The 11,939-nt window shown below is 40.2% G+C and overlaps 1 protein-coding gene across 2 annotated transcripts in view; it reads left to right on the top strand.

Moving 5' to 3' along the window:
• Nucleotides 1-2,023: 2,023 nt before the first annotated feature.
• Nucleotides 2,024-11,939, top strand: part of DPYD (dihydropyrimidine dehydrogenase) — a 2,453,390-nt gene continuing 2,443,474 nt past the window's right edge. The window contains exon 1 of one of the 2 annotated variants that reach the window (XM_029618069.1): nt 2,024-2,206. In XM_029618069.1, coding sequence (XP_029473929.1) covers nt 2,168-2,206 — 39 coding nt within the window. In that variant the 5' untranslated portion in view covers nt 2,024-2,167. The remainder of the gene's footprint in view (nt 2,207-11,939) is intronic. The other variant, XM_029618068.1, reaches the window with a different exon arrangement.

Here is an 11,939-nt window from a genome sequence, read left to right as displayed (position 1 = left end):
GGCATGGAAGTGACACAGAACCATGTAAGTGTGCCAAGGAGAGCCCCCCAGAGACTGCATCGGACCCCCCACCCACGCTGTGCTCTGACCATGGCACCATGTTATTGGTGGCATCTGCATTGGCACGGCACCTTCACTAATGATTGTTTAGACCAGGGGTGGGTACTTCCGGTCCTCGAGGGCCACAAACCAGTCTAGTTTTCAGGATATCCCTAATGAATATGCATGAGAGAGATTTGCATGCACTCTGCCTCAGTTGTATGCAAATCTATGTCATGCATATTCATTAGGATATCCTAAAACCTCGACAGGTTTATGGCCCTCGAGGACTGGAATTGCCCACCCCTGGTTTAGACTGTTTCTATGCTAAATTTAATTATATTTGATACATTTTATATATTAATTTATATTTGACATTGCAATGTTTTGCTGTCTGCTTGGTCTTATGTTTTAGTATTAAAATATATTTTGTGCTTTTTCATTCATGATCTGTTCTGAGCTAAAGTTTATAAGTGCATTGAAAACTGAATTATAAGCATATAAGTAAAAATAAATAGAATTTAGGGATTTCATAGTGAAGAATTAATCATTTATATTGCAAGCTTCTTAGATCTTCTCTTTATATATCTAATATGGTTAGAGGGTTTGTGCCTGGATGGGATCCTGCCTGGAGGTTTATGATAGCATAAAAGTCTTCCTGACCAATCAGCATAAGCAGATAGTGGCTCACATTGGTTGACAAGACAGTAGTGGAAAGGGAAAGGTTTTTAGCTTTTATCACTGCTTGAACCAACACATGTTCAACCTGGACCCATTCTTTCCAGTCCAGATTCCCAGCAGTCACAAGCACAAACACTATATACACACAGAGGCACACATACAAACATAGACAAGCATACAAATACACATGAGCAACTATACAACTTGTTCCAGAATTGGAAGTCCAAATTTTCCATTCCTACTTTCACCAAATTGGAAAACAGCTAATAAAGCAGAAAGGTTTATTACATTATTTTCTTTATACATTATGTAATTCCTTTTTTGAAGAAAAACTTTTGCTCGTGCAAAGAACGGCTAATTCTGCCAGTTCAATGCAACAAATCTGTTGCATAAATTTCCTACATGCTTAAGTACACGCTACACTTTGAAACAGAGAAAATCTGTGAAACTTCTAGCAGAGGTGAGAGGAGTCAAAACATCAGCAGAATTCAAGCATGCATGGAACAAACACTTTACTAGCAGGGGGACAGAGGGAGCAGGCATAGTGGCTGTGGTGGTTGGCATGGAGCAGTCAACATTATCCAGGCATTTCAGTCCAGTACTGAGGGCCATGATGAAACAGGTCAGGTAGCACATAGAGTGCCCACAGCAGTATATGGAGTGGCAGGAGATGAAACATGCTTTGTGCAACATAGCTGGCAGGTCAAATGAAATGGATGCAATTGATTGCACCCATGTTGCTCTTACCACCCCCTCTCCCCCACATGGTAGAGAAATGGCATATCACAACAGGATACACTATATAAACAGAGGACTCGGCGCAATTATAATGCCAACAAGTAAGTATATATCAATTTTTTATTTAGAAATGACTTTGTTTATATAGTGTATCTATTAATAGAAACAGAGGTGTACGTACTTTGATATCACAACAGGAAGCATTTTCAATCTCTGAATGTTCAAGTTGTTTGCAATGCGCAAATGAAGATCCTATGTGTGGTCTCCAAATTCGCTGGAAGCAGTCAATGCAGCACAGTAGCAGGTACAAATTAGAAGATCAGATGACCCAAATGATCCTTATTTTCTGGGATGTTCTACTTAGCGCCCTTGCTTTTTGACTGCTTGTGAGTATCTCCGATGCCCCTGTTGCTATGAAGGAGGGGGGCAAGAGATCTCATATCAGTATATCCTGTTTTCTGTCCGGGTGCCTTTTCATGCAGAACAGTTTCCATTTCTATCCAACTGGTTAAATATAAGCTCATGTGTGAAAGGTGGCTCCACCCTCATGGATATCTGAACTTGTGAGCAGCCTGCAGGGAGTGAAACACTCAGGCTTGAAGAGGAGCTGCTTTCACACAGCACTAGCTGGATACAACGTTTTGTCTTTACTGTGGGGTCAAGATCTTTCACTTCTTGCCAGCACTAATATACCATAAATAAAAGCGACATGGCTGGTATGCTTAGCAAGGACACGTTGGACATTGAGGTACATAGATTTATAGTTGTCTTAAATGTTAATAACAATTTCCTCTGACTTTGCAAACCTGTATGCGCCAAATGCTGGTTTTCACTGAGATTTTTGAGAGAAAATCACTCCAGTGTTAAAAAAAAAAAAAGAGAGAGGTAATGAGACACGATCGTAAATTGTTCTGATTTCCATTTACATACACCTTGAAAAGAGTGGAGAAGCATTTTTCAGTTGCTGCAGGGAGAACAGAGAATTTAGGGAGTTTATGAGCCTTTCTGCATGGTTACTGTATATAAAAGGGGAGATACAGAACAAGACAGATGGTGCATATATTCATTCCTCTTGATTTATTTTTCTTGCTTTGACTCCTTTATTTTTGATAATTTGTTTTAATCTTGAGCCTATGAATGTGTGAATGACTTCTAAAATGTATATTGACAGGTATAATGCAAATACCTACGTTTAGATACATTTTTCATTCCCAGAAGTTCCTTGTTCAGTTCTAGAATGCAGGGCTTGTCCGATTTGTACTTTTTATCGAGAGAATTTGCCTATTTTTCCCTTTGTTTGAAAGCTCCTGATTGTGCAACCTGGGTGAGTAAAGGCTATTTGGGGGGTAAAGGTCACCAATGTAGCTCAGATTAACATTTAGAGTATTGTATTAACAGTTACATATAAAACAGTTTACGACATCTGTGCAGAAACATGTGTGTGGGAGGGAGGGGATTTTTATTTCCTTTGGGCCTTTTGTATGAAATAGAAAGCTGCGCTGATTACAAAAGCTCATCAGTAACGCCTAGGTTAACCTTTTAGAGTACTTTACAATATTAATGAATAACATAGAAGCTGTTGTCTAAGTAAATTATCCATAGAAAACCCTTGCAGATACAATGCAAGAAGGGAACTGGGATAGAGAACAGTACCCATTAGTATACATGTTAAACAGAGGTGGAGTTGATTAAAAAAGAATGAACTCCCTTCGATCTGTGGGCTTCCATAAATATGAGAGCAAAAGAGACGGATGCTTATACCTAATGGGCCGGATTTTAAAAGGGTTACACCCGTAACCAGGTTTACGTGCGCTGGGCCTATTTTAAAAAGGCCCAGCAATACGCGTAAACCTGGTTTTAAAAAGGCCTGGCAATACACGTAAACCAGGGCTGAAGTAAGTTTTGAGATAAAAAAAAGAAAATGACAAAGGTAGGGGGAAAGGGTGGGGGAGGTAGGGGAAGGGAAGGGAAGGTGGGTTCGGGGGGGTAGGGAAGTTCCCTCTGAGGCCGCTTCGATTTTGGAGTGGCCTGAGAGGGAATGGGGGAAGACAGGGTGGTTCAGCGCAGGCTTGGCGCGTGCAAGGTGCACAATTGTGCACCCCCTTGCACATGCCGACCCCGATTTTATAACTTGCGCACACTCTCTCTCTCTCTCTCATGAAAAAATACCTTAACATGTGCAGAAAGGCCATAATGAGGCTTGGAAAATAACCCCCTTAGGCCTAGATTTATCAAAATGCACTAAATATCGCATGTGATAGGAAAAGGGTTGTGTTTTATGGTAATAGGCTGCTTATCGCAAAGTGCTCTATCTTAGCACTTCGCATAGGTATTACCGCAAATTACAATAACGTTTTTGCACTTTGCGATAAGTGCCAGAATTGTTGTAATTCCTACCTACAACCACTGGAGAGAGAGGGAGAGTGAGAGAGAGAGAGAGAGTGATTGTGTGTGAAAATTGAATAAATGTAGGTGAATGAGTATTTCAGTATGTAGGTTGTATATGATCTTTCTATTTTTTATCTTCTTTTTGTATGAGATTTTCTGTAGTAATACCCAAACATTTTTTAATATATATTATATGGATTTGTTGTATGGTATTGACACAGATTGTTTTGTGTTTTTAAGTGTTCATATAAGTTGTATGCACAATTACATTTATATTAAAATTGGTAAATAAGTTGTTCAAAAAGAAAATATTGCTTTTTAATTTGTTAAAGTTTACTAGAAATTGACTGTATAACTCCTAATATTTAATATATTATGGTTTCTGGGGATAGTAATTTTATTTTTTGCCATTATATTATTTCCAACTTTGGGGGTTACCCAGATAAAAACAGATATTTGAAAATCCCTCTCCCCTTCTCTGTCTAAATTTTGTCTGGGTAATGAGTTACCCAGACAAAAGGCAATTATGGAGGTGTTCTTAGGAGAGTATTACATTTTAGCCAGTGGGTACTGATATTCAAAACTACTCAGCTAATGTTAGTCAGATTAGTCTAGTCATGATAGCTGTCCTAAAGTATTCCAGATAACTTTATCCAGGTATAATCAGTGCAAGACTTATCAAGGTATTTCACTGAATATTTGAGTAATTTATCTGCCTAAGTTTACCCAGGTAAATTTCTTGTTCATTGGCCTATTGAATATCAACCTTGGTGATACTGATGCTAGGTCCAATGCAACAACTTTCAAAACAGTAATTTAGAAAATATTACTGTAAGAATATAAGGGTATTCTGTAGCCTGTGATGAAAAGCCCACTTTCCTCTCCCCTCCTGTCTCTCCCTGTCTCTGGGGAGGGGCAACACTACTGAAGTGTACCACTTATTTACCTTACAAGTGATCCTAAAAGAACAGGAAAGGACAACTATTTGCCTCAAAGTCAGACTTTTATCAGACACTTCAGGCTTACTGGCTAGAATAATACAGACAACTTAAGGATCTAAGAGAAGATACTTATACTGCAATCCTTCACACATCATACACTGGTAATGAGTATAACTTTGAATATTGTAAATGAACTCAAAGCACTATATATCAAAATAGCTTTGACTTGCTTAGGATGTCATTAATTTGCTGAGTTTAATATCTGTCATAACTTTAGAAGATTACCATCTGTCTCACCATTATAAATGTCTAGTTTGCAGGGCCATGAGAGATGCTGCGGCCCATAGAGGATGTCCCTGAAATGGCAGCACACATTAAGGTCTCCATTCATCTTGGGCTGCTAGGCGGCAGGCAGGAGACTTTTTCTTATGTGCAGTAACCTCTAGTATGCTGAAGCTCGTCCACTGGGCTGTGGAGAAGGGCAGAGAGTGATTGTTCAGATATCATCTTCATGTGTTAATCAGTCATTTTATGCTGCCATCCCATTTAATCCCTCTCCCCTGATGCTTTTAAAAGCCAGTGCGAGATAGTGCACTTAGTGTTCCCCTATTTACCTCTGCAGGATCAGGCTAGATGCCTGGTCCACCTTAAATCCACTAAGGAGAGTATGCTTTATGGGTGGGATCCTGCGGGGCAGGTGGAGCTCAGAGGACATTACCAGAGGCTGAGGAATAAGAGCTGGGATCCAGCTGAAGATAACCAGACCAGGCCCAGGTCTCCAGGGGAAGGCAGCTCCTGTAACATAATACTGTCCAAACACTGAGCTGAGACAAAGCTGAACTGTGAGTACTGAGAAAAGCAGTACTGAACTGCAAGTAAATAGACTAAATTTCTGAAGGGAAGACAGTCTACTCTTGTGCATGTGTGATGCTGTAATAAAGATATATTGTTTTAAGAAAGGCTGAAATCCGACTAGTTTGTCTCCAGGCCTGTGAGAATCACTGCTCATTTCCACAGCCTAGATATGCATATGTAGGAGGTCATAAATAATGAATAGGAGCATAAAATGGAGTCTCTTCTTCATTTTGGACTGCAGGTCCTCCCTCTCTGGCTCTTGTGATCTCCGGCAGCATGACATCTGGTCTTGTGAAATCTTGACCAAGGCTCTGCCTGGCTGTGTAGAGCTCACCTGTGAGCTAACTTTTCTGATGTCTGCCTTTCAGAATTGGTGTGTCAGGCAGATCAGGTCTCTGCTGCAGGTCTTTTCTTACACACACACTTGGCCTGTTTGACTCAGAACCTCTATTTATGGAGAAGTGTTATGGGCCTTGTTAAACAGCTGTGCTGGCAGAGCACATAACTCAGTCATGTATTGGTTTCTGGCCAAAGTTCATCATCTCTGTTTTCTTCTGTTGGCACACAAGTCAGCATCCATATTGTGAAGTCTGAATTCATATTTTGCTGTATACAGTAGTAAAACATCTGGTACTTATATCATGTTTACTAGGTTGGTATGAATCTATGGCTGCTTTCTGAAAAAAAAGGCTCTGCAGCTCTATCTTTATGTGGATTTTATTTATACAAAGGAAAATAAGGAGAAACAAACAACATGCAAACAGTATTTGAAAGAAAGCAAAAACATAAATCCTAACTCTATCTGAGCTTTTGCTATATTGTACATACAAGAGCAGTTATTTCACTGTTTTGGGTTAGATTAAGCTTGGAAGCCCCACAAAACCATAGTAAAATCAATAACTGTTTTAATCTCTCCCGAGTTTTACAATTCAGCCTACCCTTTGATCTGCTTTCCTGGACTTACCTAACTTCCTCTTCCTGTCTATTACTTATAGGATGGGTGAGGGGTTTAGAAGGTGAGGGAATGGAGGAGGGGAGGATGGAAGATGGGCAAGATGGAAGGTGAGAGATCAGAGGGTGTGCAGAGGAGGAGAAGATAGAAAGTATGAGAGTTCGGTGAAGTCGAGGAGGAGAAGGATGGACTATTAGGGGGTTGGAAGGAGGAGAAGGAAAGAAGGTGAGAGGGAAGTTGAGGGAATTAAGGAAAGGAGGATATATGGGGCAGAATGAAAAGTATGTAAGGGGAGGGCTAGGCAAGGGAGGGAGTATGGAAGGTGGAGAGAATGATGGGAGGGGAGGGGGTATAAGTTAAGGGAGGAGAGGATGAAGGTATAGGTTGTGGGAAGTAGGAGGTAGGGTAAAGAGAGAGAAAAGGACAGAAGGTGAGAAAAGAGGGGAAATGACTTGGGAGAAAAAGATTTTCTGAGAGGAATGGGAGCAGCTATTGGAAAGGACAAGGAAGCTAGATGGTTGGAGATGATGAAAGGAGTAACCCAATGAGGGGGACAGAAGGCTGAAAAGGGGCAATAGCAAAGAGTTGGGAAGATGTAGGTTTTGAAAGCTGGAGAGAAGATAAATGTATGGAATCTGAGTATATAATGAGAGAGAGAGAGGCATGGAGGAAAATGAGATGATCAATGTCAGAGGCATGTAAAGAAGGAACTGAAGAAGAGAGGAAGAGGGAGAAGAAATGGATAATGGACAGAATACCCTAAAAAAGAGGATTGGAGACAAACAAGAAAATAAGAGAAAAAAAGATGAGGACCAAAATGATTAGAAAAATGTCAAGAAAATAGAGAAAAAAACATTTTCAGTTTAGTGAATGGAATATGTCAACTTTGGGAATGTGCGTTTCATATCTTTGTATTTTGCAAAATACAGGGGCAAATTCATTTTTGGTTCTAATTCTCTCCAAGAATTTGTTGTCTTGGCATTTCCAGTATAGTTGTTGTTTTCATGTTTCTATTTCTAAGTTATAGTCATTTATTTTGTATTTGTTGAGGGTCTTTCTGTAGATGACATCATCATAGTTTAAAGGCACATAGTCCTTTTTCAACCTCTACCGCTTTACAAAGCAGAGATTACTAATCAGTTCGGTAGATGTTAAGGATCATACCAATACAGATATAATGGTCATGCATTTGGGACCAAGGTCACATAAGAACATAAGAAGAACATAAGAAAATGCCATACTGGGTCAGACCAAGGGTCCATCAAGCCCAGCATCCTGTTTCCAACAGTGGCCAATCCAGGCCATAAGAACCTGGCAAGTACCCAAAAACTAAGTCTATTACATGTAACCATTGCTAATGGCAGTGGCTATTCTCTAAGTGAACTTAATAGCAGGTAATGGACTTCTCCTCCAAGAACTTATCCAATCCTTTTTTAAACTCAGCTATACTAACTGCACGAACCACATTCTCTGGCAACAAATTCCAGAGTTTAATTGTGCGTTGAGTAAAAAAGAACTTTCTCCGATTAGTTTTAAATGTGCCCCATGCTAACTTCATGGAGTGCCCCCTAGTCTTTCTACTATCCAAAAGAGTAAATAACACTTGTGTCTTGCTTTAAATAAAAAATGTCTCCTGCTGTGCATTTCCTGGCTATCTCAGCTTGCAAGATTGCAGTGATTCCAACTGGCATGAGGTAGACAGCCTGAGTCTTGGGGTCCTGCAGCACTGAAGCTGACTACAAAACCAGGCACTAGTCTGCAGCACACCGACACAAATGTGCCGAAGATGCATGATAAGGGGTGCATCCCATAGGGAAAATGTTTCTCGAGCATTTGTGGAAAAAAGAAGGAAACAGAAAGCTTCTACATTCCTTGCTGCCTCAACTTTGATACAAGGACCATTAGACAATCATCTGATTCATCCCAATACACAAACTGATGGTGAAATATGAGAATCTACAGGTGAGGTTTCTTTGAGTTCTTTGCCCTCTACCTCTACCTGCCTTTCTCCCTAAGTATAAGGATGATTGTCTCAAGTGGTGGTATATTGAATCTTTGCACGAACCCCTTGGATACCTCTGTTAGTGCTAGACATCCTGGGACAGTGGAAAGGGTTTTTTCACACCATCCTACTCCTGCTACATCTATCTTGGGGACAATTTCCAATGCTGGCAAGGATCCAGAGTTCTTTGTCTGGGACAACTGATATAAGAATGGCTATTTCTATTCCAGTTCCAGATGTGATTAATTCATTACCTGGTTTAAAAGGCATGGTGACCAGTAGAAGCTTTGCTGAACCAGAAGAGATTACATTTAAGGATATGTGGAAGCTAGTTACTTGGACAGATTCCATATTGGATCCATATTACCCTCAGAAATTAACACCTGTCCAAAGCAAGTGTTACTTTCTAATCAGGCAAAAAAAAGTGTACAGAAAATCAGAAAATGCTGCTATCTGTACTTTCTCTGACTTAATATTATAGCAATATTAAGTCAGAGGAACAAAAAGGGCAGAATGTAAAAAACAAAAAAAGAAGTGGCCCACAGTCAGGTTAGGAAAAGGGACGCTCTATTAACAAGCATCCATTTTCCTAACCTGTGGCTGTGCCCAGGTTAGTAAAATGGATACTCGTAAAATTGGGCATCCGTTTTCCTAACCCACTGACAGCCGACCTCTTCTGGGCGTCCGCTGCCGAGGATGTGCTAGTGGCGCACATTTGTCCCTAGCGCCTCCATGGCAGCATGAGCCCTCATTTAAATATTCAATCAAGAGCCCAGGAGAGGTGGCTGGGCATGCGTTAGGAAAGAGAGCATTCAACACTAGGCGCCCTTTTTCCGGGCTGATTTAAATGGATCAGCCTGCTAGACAATAAACTGATTCTCAAGGTCAGTAAATTTATCTCTCTCTAATTCTTTGAGTACTATACAGTCAACATTGGCTGCTAATGACATATTATCTTGTTTTACATTCTAAAGTGGAATCTTTTGAAAACACCTTGAGAGCTAAAAATCTTTGCATATTACATTTTTCTAAGACTAGGTTGATGTCTCCATTACAACATTTTACGAAATATACAGAAGAGGTTTTGCAAATCTCATCAGATATTGCTCTCAAGATATTTTTATATTCCTGAATTGAAGAGGCAAATTAAAGAAGAAGGATGCATGGATGTATTAACTTCATTTATTAGTTCAAATGTTACTGCTTTCCTGCAGGATTCACAAGATATTACACCCTCTAGAGCTACATTGATTGTCACATTTGTTGCAGATTTAGACAGATTTAATACTTTGACATTATTTCAAATACAAGAATGAGATTTTCTGTAGTGCTAGAATACAGGTTTTTCCAGATGTTTCTTGCGAAACACAACTGTGAAGGAGATATTTTTCTATCTTTAAAATCTTTCCCTGGGGGTTTTTTCTCTTAGTTTCCTTGTAAATGATTAGTAATCCTTCAGAGAAACAAGTACACTTTTGTTGACCCAGTCCATCTGGAAACATTTATAACTGATAAATCTGTTATTTAGTTGGCCATTCTAGGGAGATAATGGTTGATAAGGGATAAAATGAGCAAAATTGATTAGCAAGCTGGCTTGTTGTAGAATTTTCTTGTTGTTTTTCTTAGTTAGGCTCCAATATAATAAAGACTTGAAGGGAAGTGTGGGTATGTAACCTTTTTTTCCCGTTTGATTGTTTCCTAGTATGTGCTTTGTTGCATTTTATTATCTTGTATCCTTCCTTATCTTGGTTTTCATTCATTGTTTTGTTTAAATGTCAATAAAGAATAACAAAAAAAGCTCCCAGTTTGTGGTGGTGTGTACAGGGTGAGGGAACACTTTTTCAGTTGGTCATAGGTGTCAAATTGCCCTGCTATGGCTGTGGTCATTAGTACTCTGCTGTCTTACCTTCGTCCTGAAGAGATGCTTCCCTGAAAACCACCCAAAAAACCCCAAGATCCTACATTAAGGGGTAGATTTTAAAAAGGAGCGCACGGGCGTACATGTCCGCATGCTACTTGGCGCGCACACATGCACGCCCAATTTTATAACATGCATGCACAGGCATGCCCATGTTATAAAATCTGGGGTCAGCACGCACAAGGGGGTGCACAATTATGCACCTTGTCCATGCTGGGCCCGCTCCCAATCACGCTGCCTTCTCCCATTCCCTCCCAGGCTGCTCCGAAATCGGTGCGGCCTCAGAGGGGAACTTCCCTACACCCCCACCCCACCTTCTCTTCCCTTCCCATTCCTCCCCCGCCCTTTCCCCCTACCATTTTTTCTTTTTTTTTGTTTCTAAACTTACGGCAAATGGCCGCTGTGCCTGGAGCCTCTGGCCCCACCCCCACCCCACCCCTTTTAGCAAGCCCCAAGACTTACACACGTCCCGGGGCTTTACGTGCGTCGCCGGGCCTTTTTAAAATAGGTCCAGTGCTTAAGACTGGTTACGCGCGTCAATCTGGAGGATTGACATGTGTAACCTTTTTAAAATCTGGTCCTAATACTGTTAATTCGGAATTTTCTGAATTATGTTTCAGAAAATCATCTTCTCTTCAGGTCAGAGACAGGAGCACCTATCTGAACACTCCAGTAGACTGCTATTACTAGTGCTTGTGCTTTCAACTCTGCCATAGAGGATCTGAAGGGGGGAAATTGAGTCAGTGCAGGGGAGAGCAAACTATACTTTGTATAAAAGTTTCAAAGGGAAAGTGCAAAGGCATGGAATTAAAATTTACAAGTAAAAAAATGGAAATAAACACTATATGTTATTATGATGCACATCTTTAACGGGTAGATTCATTTTTGGCCCGCCGCAGGAATTTCCCGCAGTTCGGGCCTTTGAAATTCGAAGGGGACCCGAAAACACATTTTTTCTGAAATTTCAGGAAAAATTCATTCGGGATTCATTGCCCCTGAAACAGGATGAATTAGGCATGTGTGGGAAAACAGCATTTATTGCATGATAAACACTGTTTATCATGCAGTATTCTCAGATTGTGGTAATACTGCACAATATTTGTGATATTGCACTTTTTTTGCTGAAAATTATGACCCCTATTGAAATTTGAAGTGGTGCATGCATTGACATGTATACATTTGTCAAATGCATACAAAGCAGCTAATGCACTATTAATTATATGCTAATAAACTAATATAACTTGCCCAAAATAAAGGAAGCCGCGTTATTATAATAAAAATTGAGGAGATGTAGATATTTTCACATGAGAGAATCGAGACACTGGTGCATGTCCTGATGCATTTGCTGTAATATTAAATGCGTCATTGTGGTCCAAAATCTCTTTCACAAAATGAAATAATCCCATGGGGGTCTAGGAGGACCCC

The sequence above is a fragment of the Rhinatrema bivittatum genome, chromosome 10, assembly GCF_901001135.1.
Source record: "Rhinatrema bivittatum chromosome 10, aRhiBiv1.1, whole genome shotgun sequence".
Taxonomy (NCBI): domain Eukaryota; kingdom Metazoa; phylum Chordata; class Amphibia; order Gymnophiona; family Rhinatrematidae; genus Rhinatrema; species Rhinatrema bivittatum.
The sequence above is the reverse complement of the archived record's forward strand: the minus strand, read 5'-3'. Positions and strand labels throughout refer to the sequence as shown.